The following is an 18,775-nucleotide window of genomic DNA, read 5'->3' as shown; positions in this document are numbered from 1 at the left end:
CCTACATGTGTTCGACACAGGGTTAAGTCATGTGTCTTCCTCAGGGGGATTCTTAACCACCTCCTGCCCAGAGGACATATATAAGGCCCCAGAGACAAGCAGGTATGCCAGGATCATGGCCACAACTGCAGCCAGGAGCTTGGTATCTTTTTTAAAGCCATTGTTTGGCTTTCTAGCAAAAGTGTCTCAAGTGGCTTTAAAGCCACCTGGTCATTTTTGTAGCCAGCTGTGCACAGAGGAGATGGAGAAATATCTGTTCTCGGATTCCTCTCTAATGAATGTAGCTGAAAGCGACAAGGATTTTGTTGATTCCGGGTTCAGTGCTGTGTTTCCCTGGCCAGTACAACCAGGGAAACATCTAAACAAACATGATCTACAGTATGTTGTCTCAGATGCTTTGAAGGGAAGAGGTCCTAAAGACCCTGATCTCTCCATAAATAGTACCCTTTGTACATGTGCAGCTGTAGACAAATTTCCAAATTACAATAGTAATGAATTTAAACAAATCTGAAATAATGCCCCCCTGGGGCGCGCACCTGGAAATGTCTATGACCGCTCTGTCAATATCCGTGACCGCTCTGATAGCGTCCGTTTACTACATGATCGCGCTGTCAAATGACAGAGCGATCACAACAAAAAACCAGCATCAAGTCTGGTTACTCTCTCCCCTCTCTGTACCGATCAGTACAGTGTGAGGGGAGAGGGGAAGAGATCGTTTGCAGTAGCACTGTGGGCTGGATGTGTAGTGCCCACAGGGCTGCTCAGTGCCCATTCCAGCCACATCCATACTCTGCAATACTCTGCCAATATACTCTGCCAATATACTGTGGAATACTCTGGCAATATACTCTGTAATACTCTGCCAATATACTCCAATATACTCTGCAATACTCATCCATTCCACCCACACTCAGCCATATCCACCCAGCCATACTCAGTGATCCCATCCACACCCAGCCATCCACATCCGCAGCTCATCTATGCCACATCAGTTTGCATTCATGCTATTACAGTGGCTCAAAGTCCAATTAGACTTGATATTTATGCCCCTACAATACCTGCTGGCACTCCCTGCATGTTGGACCTCTGTACAGTATGTGGCCACGCTGTGTAAGCCCTTGTACACACGGTCGGAGATTCCGACGGAATGTTTCCTATCGGACCGTTTTGTCGGATATTCCAACTGTGTGTGGTCTGCATCGGACTGTTTCCGTCGGAATATCCGATTGGCCAAGTTTTCCAACTTGCCGGTAAAATTTTCCGACAAAATGCTCCTATCGGACATCATGTGTAGTCTACTCTGACGGACAAAGTGCCACTCATGCTCAGATCAAATTCCTAGACCAAAGCTATTGGCTACAAGCCTGAACGTAGTCCCGTCGTAACGAAATAACGTCATCACGTTATGTACAATCGGATTGTCTGACAACTTAGTCCGACCGTGTGTATGCAACATCACTTCCAGACCTCTTCTGGAATTAATCCGTCGGAATTACTCCAACGGATTTGGTTGTCAGAATCTCCGACTGTGTGTACAAGGGCTAAAAGTCTCACACATGTGGTATCGCCATACTCAGGGGGAGTATCAGAATGTATTCTCGGGTGTAATTTGTTGTATGCATATACTGTGTGTGAGAAATAATCTGATAATATGACAATTTTGTGAAAAAAAAAACCCTTGAATTTGGAAAGAATTGTGGGAAAAAATTACAACTTCAAAAACCTCACTGTGCCTCTTTCTAAATACCTTGGAATGTCTACTTTCCAAAAAGGGGTCATTTGGGGGGTATTTGTACTTTCCTGGCTTGTTAGGGTATCAAGAAATGAGATAGGCCTTCAGTAATTCAGGTGTTATCAATTTTCAGAGATTGGCACAATAGCTTTATGGGCTCTATAATAGCTTTTTGGGCTCTATAACTTTCTCACCGACCAAACAATATACACCAATTTTGATTATTTTTACCAAAGATATATAGCAGTATACATTTTGGCCAAAATGTATGAAGAAAAATGACTAATTTGCTAAATTTTAACAGAAACAACTATTTTTTTTTACAGAATTATCAGCGTTTTTTGATTTATAAATAATAAAAAAACAGCGGTGATTAAATACCACCAAAAGAAAGCTCTATTTGTGTGAACGAAAAGGACAAAAATGTCCTATGGGTACAGTGTTGTATGCCTGAGTAATTGCCATTCAAAGTGTGAGAGCACCGAAAGCTGAAAATTGGTCTGGTTGGAAAGGGGGTTTAAGTGCCCAGTGGTCAAGTGGTTAAATTCGGACAAAATTCTAATTCAAATTGAATTCGAAAGTGAATTCATAAACAAGAAGAGAATAAAATAAAATAGAACATAAAGGCATTGAATAGAAAAGAATATAATATAATAGAACATAACAGAATACAGTAGAATATACAATAAAATAAGAGAATATAAAAGGATAGAGTAAAACAGAACATAACAGAATAGAAAATAAAAGAATAGAACAAATTTGAATAGAAAATAAGGGAATAGAAAATAATAGAATAGAAAATAAAAGAACAGAGTAAAACAGAACAAAATAGAATAGAATACAATAGAATAGAAATTAAAGGAATAGAATAGAAAATAATGTAATATATTAGAATAGAATAGAACATAATACAGTAGAAAATAAAATAATAGAATACAAAAGGATAGAGTAAAACAGAATAGAATATACAATAAATGAATATAATCAAATTGAATAGAAAATAAGGGAATGAAAAATAATAGAATAGAAAATAAAATAATAGAATAAAATATTATATAAATTAAAGGAATAAAATAGAAAAGAATACCATATAATAGAATAGAATAGAAAAAAATAGGATAAAATATAATAGACTATAAAATAAAAGAATAGAAAAGAATAGAATAGAAAAAAAATTGAATAAAATAGAAAGAATATAACCATCTTCTAAAATTAGAATTTTGAATAGAATTAATTCAAATGTGAATAGAATAGTTTAGAATAGAAAATAATGGAACAGAATAGAAAAAAAATAGATTAGAATAAAATAAAGAAAATATAATCGTCTTCCAAAATCCAAAATTTTTAATAGAATCAAATTGAATTTGAATAGCATAGATTAGAATACAATAAAAAAAGAATAGAATAACAAAGAAGAGAGTGGAATGGAAAAAAAAATAGTAGAAAATAATTAAATAGAAAAATATAAAATGTAAGTGAAAATGTTCAAATCAGGCCCAATTAGCCATTTTCCCTCCCCGGTGTCATGTGACTCGTTAGTCTTACACGGTCTCAGGTATGAATGGGGAGCAGGTGTGTTAAATTTGGTGTTATTGCTCTCACTCTCATACTGGTTACTGGAAGTTCCACATGGCACCTCATGGCAAAGAACTCTCTGAGGATCTGAAAAAAAGAACTGTTGCTCTTCATAAAGATGTCCTAGGCCAGTGATGGCGGACCTTGGCACCCCAGATGTTTTAGAACTACATTTTCCATGATGAAAAACTACACTGCAGAGTGCATGAGAATCATGGTAATGTAGTGCCAGAACATCTGGGGTGCCAAGGTTCCCCTTCACTGTCCTAGGCTGTAAGAAGATTGCCAAGACCCTGAAACTGAGATGCAGCACGGTGGCAAAGACCATACAGCGGTTTAACAGGACAGGTTCCACTCAGAAAAAAAAAACAGGCTGGGTCACCTCCTGAAAGCCTAGCAGCTGCTTAACCAAAACCTAAAAACCAATCCACTGTGGAATGCTTTTCAAAGCATGAACTAGTATGAATTTAACCTAATTGTCACAAGCCACTAAAATATGTACAAGAACGCATGCCAAATGTGAAAATCATAAAGATCTTCAAGGTACACAGCAATAATAAAAAAAAACTGTATGTGCTCACTGATAACACATGATTCATTGCAATAAATGTAAACCTAAAATATTTTGTCTTGTTTAGAAATGTACTCTATTCGACTGGTGGGTGGCTTGGACAGATGTGCTGGACGTGTGGAAATATACAGCGGAAGAGAGTGGGGAACAGTATGTGATGACATATGGAACATCAGTAATGCTCATGTTGTGTGCCGACAGCTGAAATGCGGGTCTGGTGTTGCAGCTCTTAGTAATGCTCATTTTGGACCGGGTAATGGGAGTATTCTTCTTGATGATGTACGGTGTGTTGGAAATGAGCAGTACCTTTACCAATGCAATCATCTTGGATGGGGCTCCCATAACTGTGGACACTATGAAGATGCAAGTGTCATCTGCTCAGGTACTGTATATGATTGTTGCTTATATAACACCACATAAATGGCATATAAAGCAGTGTCTTTTTATTGCAAGATGTAAAATTACATCTAAAACACATGGAAAGTACAAAAGTTTGAACATAGCTGAACGTGAATGATGACTAGAAATTAGGTTCAGTTTGGGTCAAGCATGGGTTCAAGGCATTCATGGGAAATGCTGAAGTAATGCAGCCATTTGCAAACGACCACCAATAAGGCACATCCTGACCTTTGACTCAGGTGACTTAGAAGAACTAAGAATGGGGGATTTTTTACATGCCAGCCCCTCACTATAAAGGGATAAAATTCAAAGCCTCCAGCAACAGTTTGTGAGTGTGTGTTTTGCCACGTACACACGATCAGACTTTCCGGCAGACTAAGTCCGACAGTCTTCCCGACTGACTTTTCAGAGAAGTTCTGACAGACTTCCGAATGAACGGACATGGCCACACACGAACGGACTAAGTCCGTTCGAAAGTCCATTCGTTTTGAACGTGATGACGTAAGCCGGGCCTAAAAAAGAAAGTTCAATAGCCAGTAGCCAATAGCTTCCCTTGCGTCGTATTTGGTCTGTCAGACCAGCATACACGCAACCAGTTTTCCCGATAGGAATTGAGTCCATCGGACACATTTGAAACATGTTCTATTTCTAGGTCTGTCGGATTTTTTAAATGAAAAACGATCGGATTAGCCCACAAACAATTGGATTGTGCGACGGACTGATCCCGTTGGACCTAGTCAGCCAGAAAGTCCGGTCGTGTGTACGCGGCATTAGAATGGATAGGAAAAGCTGACAATGTGTTAATAGGGAGAGTTAGCTGCTGTTCTTTAGTGCTGTAGTATGCAACAATACTGTGAATTTGAACCCTCCCCTCCTTCCACTGTGCATAGTGAATTGACCTTAGAGTCCTTTCTATAAATATCGGTTTGTGTCTGTCAGCAACAACTTCTTCAGTTACGCCCACTTTAACTTTTTTGTTATTGCTTTTTTATATCATGAGATTATATATATATATATATATATATATATATATATATATATATATATATATATATATATATATATATATATATATATATATATATATATATATATATACACACACACACACATACACACATACATATATATACATATATACACATATATTTCTCCTATTGCCATAGCTAACATTAAACTCAGGCAATCTCCTTCCCCTATTTTCAGGCTACCAGATTTAAAATGAGTCTTGAAGACACCCTAACGATCACACCCACTGTTAAACACACACCCTTTGTAGCCACATCCACAAAATCATACCACCATTTTTAACATACCTTGAAACAAATGGTCACAGACTTTTGGAACAAGAGACATTGAAGGTAAAAAAGGGCAAGATGCTTTGGGCATTATGTATAGAGAAATTAATTGGCATGCATAGTGTGCCACGACAAGTTTTGGATATGTCAAAATTGTGGTAACAGTCCATGCCAGGGATCAGCAGCTGGGAGAACAGATACATGTAGCTACACACAGAAACTGGGACCAGACAATGTATATATATTTTAAAGTGAGATTTATTTACAGTGAACAATAACCACACACCAACCGCAATAAACGCGAGAAAGCATGAAAATCAAAACTGAATAATCAAATGCAGAAACCTAACAACTAAGTAAATATATAAACATATACTCAGGAGTGGATGGGAAGAAGGGAAACAAGACAGAGAAAGTGACAAGGCAACAGGGTACTGAATGCAGGGCAAAATTAAGGGTAAATGGCAACAGAGTCTCACAGCAAACAGGGAACAAGGCAGGAGCAGTAGCAAAGGTGGAACTTAAGTACCCTCCCTACCTGCTGGGAGACACCTGCTGGTGAGCACTAAAACTGCAGCTTTCGAATCAGAGCACCACAGTGCCACTAACAGATGAACTGGGTCCCAACAGTCAGAGAGTCTTAAAGTATGGTTGACTAAAACCTGAGACTTATTTGCTTTCGGTCAAGAGTGGATAAAACACAATTCAGGGGGTCAGGAATATGCTACACAAAGTGCAGGGGTCAGGAGTACATATTGCACAAGTGCAGGGTTCAGGAGGTAAGTGGAGTACAGGGGTCAGGATTATTTAGAGCTCACATTGCAAAATTGCAGATTGTCAAGAGTATGTAACACAAGTAATGCAGGGGTCACAAATGCATAGTGCAGTGTGATGGGGCCAGGAATATGTAACATACAGGCCAGTGTACACAGCAGAACTAAACATTTCCCTCTCCTAAAACAATTTCCTCCAGTACAGAACTCCTCCTAAATCCCTCCTAGTACAGAGGTCTCTCTATCCAAATTACCTCTAGTACAGACCACCCTTCAAATACTGCTCAGTACAGACCCCTCCCCCACTACAGGCCTCTCATCTAGGCATCTACCCCCGGTATAGACCTTTCCTCCCTAGTGCAAACCTCTTCCCCTCATACAGACCTCTACCCCTGGTATATACCTTTTCTCTGCAGAATGCCCCCCCCCCAATACAGACCTCTCTCAACCCCAGTACTGACCACGGACCCCCAGTATGGATCTGTCCCCCTCTGTACACATATCTCTGTCCCAATAGAAACCACAAAAAAACTGTCTCACTCCTGAAGTCCACTTACCAGAGCTCAGATACAGCAGCAAGGCAAAGTGAGGTGAAGTCATGGGCAGTATTATGTAACACTGCAAATCAGAGCCAAGCAGGAGCTTAGGGACAGTTTCCCATAGTTCTGTACAGCCATGGTGTCTGAAGTAAGAAAGAAGCTGGAAAAGAAAAGGCTGGGCAGTAGTGGCATAGGGACCTGGGGCACCCCGCAAGAGATGCAGATGCCCTGTACTAGAAACACCCCTGCACTGTACTGTCCTGCCAGGGGCTGCATGGGGCAAATCTGTGGACTCTCATTTTATGGGGAAAGATCATAACTAATGGTACTGTATCTATCCTTGTGAGATAACAAGAACCAGAGGAGGAGGGTTGTTGGAGTGCTGGCAGAGAGAAGGAGGAGGAGGAAATTAAGCAGACATTCAGGGGAAAGTTTACCCTTTTAAACCTAGAAAATTGAATGCAGGTGGAGTAAGATTGTTGAGGACACTGTTTTACACAGTGACACAGGGGACATTGAGTCCTCTGTTGTAGGTAATTTGTGGTGAATGAGCTCTTTCATGGTGAAATGCCTTTGCAAGAATGTTCAAATTCAGGCCATAAAGAAGACCATTATTTGGTGGCCAGGATTCCCAGTACATGGAGTGAATCTAATGCTACCATCCCAGAGGGAGTACAAAATGAAGCATTTAAAAGCAGGGACTGTAAAAGAACCTCTCAGCCGAATTATCTGATAGCGGCGGGATCCCTTCTAATGGCACTTAGCCTCAGATCCCTGAAAGAGAAGTAGCAGTGGCTGCCTCAACAATGCATATAAGATGCTTTTGCAGATGCAGCAGACAGGACCTGCAGCAGGCAACAGGCAGACCCTTAACCATATGACTGGGAACTATTTAGGGTTCCAGGGCTGATGTGGTTACTGGCTATAAAGCTTGTGTGCTGTCTGAGAGGGCCTTAAACACACCCACCTGTCTCCAGACATTGTTAACTGGCTCAATTAAAATGAACAAGTCATGGATCAGCAATGGTTACAAAACCCATGCAGCTGCAAAGGTGACACACATAATGTTTCCACAGCTGGGTCTCTGATGCAAAATGTGTATTATAGGTTGCAGTGTAAATTCTGCACTGCATGCTAAATATTGCAACCAGGGGCATTTCTAGGGTCCAATTTGAATTCTGTATGAAGAATAGCTAGTTAAAGAGCGGCCGACACATCCTTAACAACAGATAACTTATCTGCTGTCAGCAGGCTTCCCCACTGGCAGCTGAAATGTAAAAAAAGGATGCCAGGAATAAAAAATTCAGAAAAAAGAAGGTTGCCCCCCCCCCCAATCCAGACCAGGCCCTTTGGGTCCAAAATGTAAAAATAACAAAATAAACAAAAAAAATGGTGTAGGGGCCACATCAAAATCCATATATATATATATTTGCATTGATACATGTCCCTCATGGCGGTATCTAGTTCCCCATACCCTCCCTACCCAGAGCCGCCTTATCGAGCGGCCACCCCTGGGCACTGCCCGGGGGCCCCAAGTGCTCATGGGGCCCTATCAGGGCCGGCTCTGATCTAGGGGATGCAGTGGTATGATAACTGCATGGCACGCAAGTTACTTAGCGTCACTATGGGTTGCTAGGGGGCCAGACCAGGAAGGGATTGTTGTGGGTGTCATTGAGCCTCTCCCCCATCGGTACAGCGGGTCAATTTTCCCCTGCTCTGCTTGCCAGGGAACTTGGCAGCTGCAATGTGACAGGGGAGAGACGGGCTGCGGGTGTATTTCCCCCGCTTGCCCCCTCCCCTTTCTCCTGTCACCCGAATGGGAGAAGAGAAAGGTTTCTGGTAGGTTCGCCACGACGCCGCCCACATTTCTGCCTACTTTCCCCATTGGCCACAGCAGAGGGCCAATCAGCAGGCACTGGGGAAGCATCTTGGGAAATGTAGTCCCAGAAGATTGGCAGCCCCAGATGTGTCCACAGACAAGAAGCTTCAGCCCCTAGCATCTCTGCATTCTGGGGGAAGAGAGAGAGCGCCTGGAATCTGGAAGAAGCAGAGGAATTGAGTGCTACAGAAGAAGAGAAAAAGAAAAGAATATGCTGAGGGAAGCCAGAGAGGAAGCCACGCTGTAGGTACAGCCTTACTGTCACCCTCCACAGCCTTACTAACTGTCACAATCCACAGCCTTACTAACTGTCACCATACACAGACTTACTAACTATCAACACTTAAAGCCCTACTGACTGTCACCATCCACAGCCTTACTAACTATCACCATCCACAGCCTTATTAACTGACATCACCCACAGGCCTACTAACTGACACCATCCACAGCCTTACTAACTGCCACCATACTCTGTCCTACTAACTGACACCATCCACAGCCTTACTAACTGCCACCATACTTCATCCTACTAACTGACACCATCCACATCCTTACTAACTGCCACCATACTCTGTCCTACTAACTGACACCATCCACAGCCTTACTAACTGCCACCATACTCTGTCCTACTAACTGACACCATCCACAGCCTTACTAACTGCCACCATACTCCATCCTATTAACTGACATCATCCACAGTCCTACTAACTGCCACCATACTCTGTCCTACTAACTGACACTGTCCACTGGCCTACTGACACCGTCCACCGCTCTCTTGACTCCTATACTCTGCCCTACCTACTACTGACCTTTACACATCGCCCTACCTATTACTGACCTCTACACACCACTCTACCTATTACTGACATTTACACACCACCCTACCTATGACTGACCTCTACACACCGCCACACCCATGACTGACCTCTACACACTGCCCTGCAATTAGGCCTAAAACTAGTTGCTCACTGAAGTCAACTTTTAAGGTAAGCTAAATTTACTGTATATTTTTACAAAGACATTAGTTTTATTATAGTTTTCAAGTAGATCTCCACCTCTCAAAGGTTGCCTACCCCTGCTCTAAATGCTGCATCACCCACAGTTGTGCAGAACTTGCAGCGCAGACCCTTTTATTTAAATGGATTGCGTTTGGTGAGTGGTAGTGTAGGCTTGTGGGGGCCCCAGTGCATTACTTTGCCCTGTGGCCCATGATGCTATCAAGATGGCCCTGTCCCTACCCCCTTTTTTTGACAATCGCTTGCCTTTTAGCCCTAAAAGTGGCCAGAATTGATCATCAAAATTAAGTCCAAACTGGTGGAAATTTGCCAGGATTCAACCAGTGAAAATGACATTCTATGACATACAACAACATCAGTTCTTCTGTAACATTCACATCATACTAAAAGAGTAAATATAACCTTCCATAAGCATTCAAATGACTTTCCCTCAACATATTTTTGCTATAATTTACCTGGTTTAGCTTTTAAATTAAAAATGTTTTCCACTAAATAAATGCACTAATTGTTTATGAAGGAAGCTGTGTTTGTATACAGATTCAGCAATTCCCAAGTTATTTTTCTAACTATACATAAAAAATACCACAGCTCTCCAAAATAGCTACAAAATACATTTGAGTAGAGAGAAAGGGAAAACCATTGCTCCTCCCTCCTCTGATCTGCTATCTCTGGATGGATGGGCAACATCTTCAGGCATCACTGAAACCTGGAAGTAAGTATTAATTAAAAATAGATTCATTAAATAATTTATATTATTTTTCCCCTACATGTATGTGGAACTAGTTAGGAGTACAAAGGATCCCTAAAAATTTGTTTACCAAGGAGGAGGCAACAATCTGCTTGCCACTCAGCCATGCCAAAAAGCCCAGTGCATATAAATACTAGTACTTTTTGGAATCCCTTTCAAAGCATCCCCAATGCTGAAGGGTAGGGATTAGCTGATGATCCCCCTTAAAATCTATACCAGACCCAATGTATGGATCTCCTGGAGGGGGGCTCATGCATTTTTTTTCATGAGACTGAAAGAGTCTGGTATGTATTTTGGTGGGACGCTACACAATTTTTCATTCTTGCTGTAGGATGTGCTACAACAAAAATTACATTTACAAAGAGAAAGAAATTATAAAGATTAAATTACAAGCGAATTTCATTATTTGCTAGATTCTTAAAAAAATAAAAAATAAAAAATGAAACAGTACACATACCCCTTCAAAGGCCCCTTAAAATACATAGCAGATATAGATAGCCATACTTTATTTAAATAAAGAAATACTTTATTTAAATAATAGAATCATTTCTGCATTATTTTTAATTGCTATATTTATTATGTTATTTTGTTATTTCCAGATCAATGATGGCTAAAAATCACAGGATTCATTTAATACACAACAATGTCAAGTCCATTGCCCAGCGGTACAATAGACAATGTTTTCTGCTAGTGGCTTTATAGTATCAACACAGATCATGAAGGTGATAGTTAAGCCCCATAGACACGAGCCAATCTCATGACCGGCTTCTGTTGAACAGGCATGCTGGAAAACCAGCAACCAATCAGCATCTGATCAGCGCTTGCGGGCAATGGCTGTGATCGCTGACCGGTGTGTTCTAGCGGGGGGGGGCTGAAACTACAATGTTCCCTGTCAGAATACAATAGCACAGCTGGGGAGATTGCTGTACCAACATTTCATAGTTAGTACATCAACCTCTCTTTTTTTTTTTTCTCCATTTAGCTGCCGGGTGAACTAAAAAAAAAAAATTAACATGTGTACCAGGCTTTACTTTTCCCGGGGAAGGGGTGGGGACTATTAAACTTTCCAAACTATTAAATATGAAGTTTGATAAAAAAAAAAATTCTCCAAAGTGTATTCATAGATATGCTAAATTTTCTTAGGAGGCTTTGTTTGCAATATTCAGTAAGTGTACCCCTGGGGTCAAGTATCTGCAAACCTTACATTTGCTTATATTCTTGAAATATGAACATCTCCTCTTCTCCATAGAAAGGGAAACGGCACATTTCAGAGAGAGGTGCCACAGCTGGTTTGGCAGTCATTTTGAATTCAACCAATTCTGTGGCAGTATCGATGCCATATCAGCTTTTGGCCACACACCCCTGGGAGCAGGTCAACTGTAGGAAATTAAGATATGAGAGAGGATAATAGTAAAAATATTACAGAGCTAGCTGACTTAGTCATCATTGTCATTCTAAGTTGTAAAGCATGATTTTTTATGCTTAAAATCAGTAGTAATCTGGAACTATCATTCACAGAAGGAGTACTGGACAAAATAAGCTTTATCCAAAGTGTATGATATCTTAATTATATAGTACAGGACATACAGCACTGCTGACTGCTACCTTCAGGTGATTTGACACTGGCAATGCTTTGCTGGATATGCCAGCTGTGTGTATCCCTATAACCCTGCTCCACTCTGGTAGACCTTGGTTTTTGCAGAGTCCTTATGTGATGGACCTCTTCTACCCCACAAAGAAATCATTATATGCCTTATTAGTTTATTTTATTTTTTATTTTTTTCAATCAACTCCTCACTGCCTTGTGCTACAGCAAGATAAGCAGTGTATCATGATTGGTGCAATCTCAGTAAAATCTTGGGAGTCATACTCAGACCCCACACTATGGGGATGACCTGTAATATTGTGAAGTTAGCTGCAGGTTTATATACAGGTTATGGTCCATCCCTATGGAATCCAGACCCTGAAGAACCCTCAGGGGATATGCTCATGATGATGGATGAAGCCTGAATTCTGAAAAGGGATCAGTGACATATATAGGTACAATGGGATCGGCCTGTTATTGGACTGATACTATAGGCTCCCAAAAAGTATGAGATCAAATATCTATATCACTTGTCTTACAATTACAATTATTCTTTATCCTAAAAAGTATTTACATTAAAACCATCTGGAAACCAGGAATGTCTTTGAAAAATTATTCATTCATAGGCGGTTAAACTGTTCAAACTTGGTGGTAAAATTTCATAATTTAGAGTGTAGTCTCAAGTAGATGACTAGGTATTACCTCACGCCACATATCACACCATTACCACCCTGTCTGCCTAAAGCCCTTATAAGGTTCTTAGGCACTTCCTCCTTTTGCCATGAGGACATTCACAGACACAATTACTCAATTTTTGCATCCTACTCCATGAGTATCCCACAGAAGAAAACCCTCAATGATAGCAATGGCAGAGACCAGGTGCAAGGGAACCATGTCAAAAGCTCAGGTAAAAATATGCTCTGTCAAAAGCCTGCAAAAAACTCAAACCACTCATGCCGCTTACACATGACCAGACTTTCCGTCAGAATAAACTCTGACGGTCTTTCCGACAGATTTCAGCTGAAACAGACTTGCCTACACACGCTCACACCAAAGTCCATTCGTTTAGAACGCGATGATGTATGACAGGACTAGAAAAGGAAGTTCAATAGCCAGCAACCAATAGCTGCCCTTGCGTCGTATTTGGTCCATCGGAATAGCATATAGACAAACAGTTTTCCCGATAGGAATTGATTCCGTTGGAAATATTTAAAACATGTTCTATTTCTAGGTCCGACAGAATTTGTGAAAAAAAAAAGTCAGATGAAGTCCACACACAATCGGAATATCCGATGAAATGATTCCATCGGATCTTTTCTGCCGCAAAGTCTGGTCATGTGTACGCGGCATTAGGGTGACAATGCTTTCATGACAGTATCCCATTTTAACACTGGTCTTTGCATCCGATACTAGGTATATCTCAGGTAAGTAACAAGTGGCCTACCTGACCCAGGAAAACTTTCTGCAACTATGTCAGACTTTCTTGGACAACTGATGGCTTTAATACAGCCACCACTGTTCATAGCTCAAAAGCACCGGACTTCTTCTCTACCCTTTCTGTCACCACTGGAGTTGGAAACTGAAATGCTTGCTCTAATAGACACTGCCATGGAAGAGAATGAAGCAGACACAGTGGCTGTGTTAGAGTAAGCTGTTAAAGACTTCTCTCCACAAGGGCGGATGCCTGCACTTTTGCATGGAATCCTCAAAGTCATTTATTGCCTTTATGAGACAAAGGGAATACCTAGCATGTAAGTAGACATTCAAGATGCTTATCTACAAATTCCCATTGATCCACCTCATCAGTGCTTCCTGCACTTCGCAGTAGGACACAGACACTTCCAATTTGTCACACTGCCATTTGGCCTATACTCTGCACCAAGAGTATTCACAAAGTTACTTGTGCCCCTTCTTGCCCTCTTAAAACGGAGGTCCACCCACCGCTGCAAAAATTAAAAACCAGCAGCTGCACATACTGCAGATGCTGACTTTTAATAATCGGACACTTACCTGTCCTGGAGTCCAGCAATGTCGGCACCGCAGCTGTTTCAATCAGCTGTCAGGTGCATAATCGCCTCCATTGCGAGTAAGGGAACATGGCAGTGAAGCCGAACCCTACTGCACATGCGCAAGGCTCCACTCCTCTCTCCTACTAGCCCGGTGGCTGGGGAAGGAGGAGGGAGGAGAGAAGAGGAGGGAGCCTGCTTTGATGTCAATACCCATGGCTGAGGCTCCCGGAAGTGGGAACAGGATACCTGTGAAAGACAGTTATCCTGCCCCCCCCCTCCCTTCTGAAAGGTGCCAAATGTGGCATCGGAGGGGGAGAGGAGTACAACAAGCGGAAGTTCCACTTTTGGGTAGAGCTATGCTTTAAGAACTCAGGGTATTCAGATAACAGGGTACCTAGATGACATATATGCTCAATTTCTGAAGGGCTCAGCCCTCTTTCAACTATATGCAAATGTCCAAATGAGTATTCAGGTACTTCAGGCTTTTAGTTGGTAATAAACTTTCAAAAGTCTGCCCTCCAACCTTCTACTCATCTATAATACTTAGGCCTTATTCTAGACACAGACCAGGCAAAGAACTTCCTTCCAGAAAACAGAGCATCTTTCTAAGATCTTATACTTAGAACTTAAAGATCAAAGAAACATCCCTCATGGAGATTCTCTATGGGAGTTCTGGGTCTCATGATGGCCTCATTCAAGGCTGTTCTCAATTCCATTCAAGGCCTCTCCAATGTAGCCATTTGTTAGTATGGAACAAGCATGCTCCTTCTCTTAATCTCCCTCCGTTCCTCTCCAGCCAAGAAAGGAGCTCCTTAGCTTGGTGCATTTCAAATACTGCCCTGACAAAGGGGAGGCAGTTTCTACCATCCCTATTGAAGGTAATAACACAGATTTCACCTTCACAGGCTGTGGAGAAGTGTCCCAATCTTTCACACTTAAGGAAAGATGGTCACCAGGGGAAGCCAGCTCCCTATCAACTATCTGGTGATAAAATTAGCTCTTCACTGGACCCCTTCTTCTTCAGGAACACCTAATCAGGCTACAAACAAACAATAACATAGCTGTTTATTGCACAGGCAAAACACTGTCCAGTGATCTCTGGTGTTCTCATCCCTGGAGTAGACAATTGTTGGAACTTGAATTACCTCAGTCATCATTGTCTGGACCAAAGGAAATGGGCTTTTCATCCCAAAATCTTCTATCTCTTTTGTCTTGCCTTCAGATTCAACAACAAGTAGCCAGAACCAAGGATTCTCTAGCACTGGCATTGAATGTTCTGATGATTCCCTGGACTCTGTTCCAGTTGATATACAACTTTACTAAGATGTGAATTCCTGCCTCAACCGCAAAATAGCTCAAGAAAAGAAATAAGTGAATCTCATTGCATTAAACTGGCCCAGAAGAACCTAGGACACAGACATACTCAAACATCTATGAGACCATCCCTGGCTTCTTCCAGACAGGCGGGGCTTTATGTCTCAGGGCCCCCTGTTTCATTCTGCTTCTCAGTCTCTGGCTTTAAAGGCATTGCTGTTGAAACCCAGGTCTTAAACGACATGAATATTTCTAACTCTGACATTCCCATATTATGTAAAGAGAGAAAAGTCACTTCTAGAAAGATCTACTATTGTACCTAGAAATCCTTCTTTGCCTGGTGTGAACACAGGAACGTCAATCCCAGAGATTACATTGTGCCTTGCATTCTGGCCTTTCTACAATCATAACTTGGCCAGAATTTGGCCTTAAATACTGTACTCTTAAGGGACAAGTTTTAGCCTTTTCCATTTTGTACCAGAAACTTCTGGCTTTGCGATCCCTTGTTAAAACCTTTCATGCAACGTGTTTCTAGGTATAAACCACCTTTACAGCACCTTGTGTATCCTGGGGATCTTATTTTGTTTCTCTCTGCCCTGTAGAAACCAGCCTTTGCATCCATCAGGGAACTATCTTTGAAAGATTTCCGATGCAAGGTGGCCTTTTTAGTGACTAACACATCTGTCACACATGTCACTGACCTAGCAGCTCTCTCTTGTAAGTAGCCATTCTTGATTCTTCACAACAATAAATTAGCCTTGTATTTAAGACCTACCTTTCTGCCTCTGGTGGTGTTAACCTTCCACCTCAGTGAAAGCACAGTCTTTTCTTCTTTGTGCCCTGTTCTTAAGCATTCCAAAGAAATATCTTTTCATTGTCTGGATTCTGTCAGAGTTTATCTGAAAGCCACAGCTTCTGTCAGAAAGGTGGATTTTCTCTTTGTCCTAGTGACTACTTGGCTGTCACCTGGTCATCAGTTTAAACTTTCTCAAAGTTCTTCTAGGCGGACATCTAATCCTCTGTGAATGCAGCTTTTGGCTCCAAGGTTGGCTCCAAGGTTCTTGCCTTGTTGTTGTCCACATTCCTCATTCATTGCTCTGAGAAGTCCTAGGGTCTATGGATACTGTACTGTACAATTAAGATGATGTAAATTCCATATCTTGCAGTGCAGTACTGGGAACAGGCCACCCTCTTCTTTGTTTCTATATTATTCCATATTAGTGGCTAAAAAAGAAAATGAGGTCTCACGGAGTGGGAAAGGGTTATAGGGGTACATTCAGGAGGCATATCCAGCAAAGCTTTGCCAGTGTCCAATCACCTGAAGGTAACAGCCTCTAACCTAGCAGCTAGCGTCTATGACAACTCATATCCCATACTTCACTCCAAGCTATGGAACTTATAAGTAAGTAAAACATTTTTTTTTTTCATTTTAGTATCAGCATTGTTCTTGTATTGCCACATTTATGCATTTTACTGACTAATCATATGTTCATTCTTTTAGATTCTCAAAATGCCCTTATAAATAGTTCCACAGGTAATATGATTGCATTCATTTTTCACTAAACAAATCTGTCACAAGTAAAACAGGACTGTTTCAGGACAGAAGGAGGACAGAAGGAGGCAAGGCAGAACATTTATTTCTGATATTCCTGATGCCATTGCCAAGTAATAAGCAAGAGAAAAGTGAGCAGGAACAAGTAATGTCACACTTAAGCCTTGTACACACAATCTGATTTTTCAGACGGGAATTGTGTGATGACAGGCTGTTGGTGGAAAATCCGACTGACTGTACTCTCAGACAATTGTTGGCCATCTTTCCATTGACAAATGTTGAATGGCAGGTTTATAAATTTTCCAAGGACAACAGTCTGTTGTCGGATTTTCCAAGCGTCTGTACACAAGTCCATCAGACAAAAGTTTAAACTACAAACACGCATGCTCAGAAGCAAGGATGAGCCAGAAGCGGTCGGTCTTGTAAACTAGCATTCGTAATGGCGAATTACCTACTGGCAAATTGAGAAATCTCGAAGTGCAGCACACATTCTCTTCTTCTTTAATGAGATAATAATGAAGCTGCTTTCCTGGTGATATTGATGGAGTTCTGCCAAACTTATTTTAAAAGGCTTTTATTTTCTAGTGATATCAAGAATAATATTATTATTTGGGCAAGTTACCACGACACCATTATCCCTTCGTTTTTAAGATCAAAGATACAACTATGTTGGTGTCCCTTGTCAATTTTACATTGTATTTTTTTAAATGTAACTGCCTACTGCCAAACTGTCTTTTGAATTAAAACATATAGCTGAGTATTATTCTCCACAATTATTTTATTGTACATTAAAAAAATAAAACAAATAAAATTAGACATGGTATCTGCCAATAGAACTTAACCAAAAAGTGCATTCTATGCATCCAAAAATATAGAAAATATACCAAATCAAATCATTATTTAACCAAGAAATAAAATAAAAGCCTCATGTATGTGTCCTTCTTCTTAATATAGGGGGTCAACAATGCCAAGAGTTGGTGAAATCCAGAGATAATTCCGAAAATCATCCGGGTTATTCTCCTGGAGCTCCCGCAGCAATGGCATATGACATAATTAGTCATGATTAATAAAGTAACCAATTTTTGGTCCAAGAAATCCTCCTCCTCCTGTTCCTGGACTGGACTTGGGTCAAAGCAATAATTCCAAGGCCAATAATAAAAACACGTTATCTTCTCTGATTCCACAACATGTCTGGTTTACGAACGGCCTTTCAGAAACTAACTGAAAAGCACGAAATGAAAAGCACGAATCAACACTCACCAAACTTCTACTAACACAAAATTAGCAGAAGGAGCCCAAAGGGTGGCTCATGACAATTGAACTTCCTCTTTATCAGCTCGTAGTACATCTAGCACATCACTACCTTTGGGTTTGTTGGCCGACAATTGTGTGCCATTTGTATGCAAGACAAGTTTGGGGCCAACGCCCTTTGGACAAAAGTCAGCGGTTTTGTCTGTGGAAAATCCGATTGCGTGTACGAGGCTAAAGAGGAGATAGGTAGTAAGTTAGACATAGTGGCAGTAATTTGGTGCATTACTATAACTGGTCACCGTGACTAGGCATTATTGCTGAACAGTGGGGGGATTAGAACCTCCACTTGGGTCTACCAAATTATTGGGGGTCAATACATTTAAGCTAGCAGGGTCCTAAGGAATACATTAATTATTTCAAACGTCAATAGGCTACTTAGTTCTCACAGGTCTCTGCATGGCTCTACAAGTTGTGTGTTACCTTAGGGAAGCAATTTTCTTTCATTCTGAACTTTGTGTAAAATAAAAAGAAAAT

General features: G+C 41.0%; 1 protein-coding gene across 5 annotated transcripts in view; it reads left to right on the top strand.

Annotated features, from left to right (window-relative positions):
* Window positions 1-18,775, top strand: part of LOC143987702 (scavenger receptor cysteine-rich domain-containing protein DMBT1-like) — a 136,272-nt gene that overhangs the window by 82,509 nt on the left and 34,988 nt on the right. For 4 of the 5 annotated variants that reach the window (XM_077486641.1, XM_077486642.1, XM_077486640.1 and 1 more), the window contains 2 exons: window positions 3,946-4,260; window positions 16,940-16,972. In XM_077486641.1, the coding sequence (XP_077342767.1) occupies window positions 3,946-4,260; window positions 16,940-16,972 (348 nt within the window). The remainder of the gene's footprint in view (window positions 1-3,945; window positions 4,261-16,939; window positions 16,973-18,775) is intronic. The other variant, XM_077486643.1, reaches the window with a different exon arrangement.

The sequence above is a fragment of the Lithobates pipiens genome, unplaced genomic scaffold (genome assembly GCF_037356315.1).
Source record: "Lithobates pipiens isolate NorthernLeopardFrog02 unplaced genomic scaffold, aLitPip1_a1.2 Scaffold_18, whole genome shotgun sequence".
Taxonomy (NCBI): Eukaryota; Metazoa; Chordata; class Amphibia; order Anura; family Ranidae; genus Lithobates; species Lithobates pipiens.
Note: the sequence above shows the minus strand (reverse complement) of the source record. Positions and strands in the feature narration are given on the sequence as shown.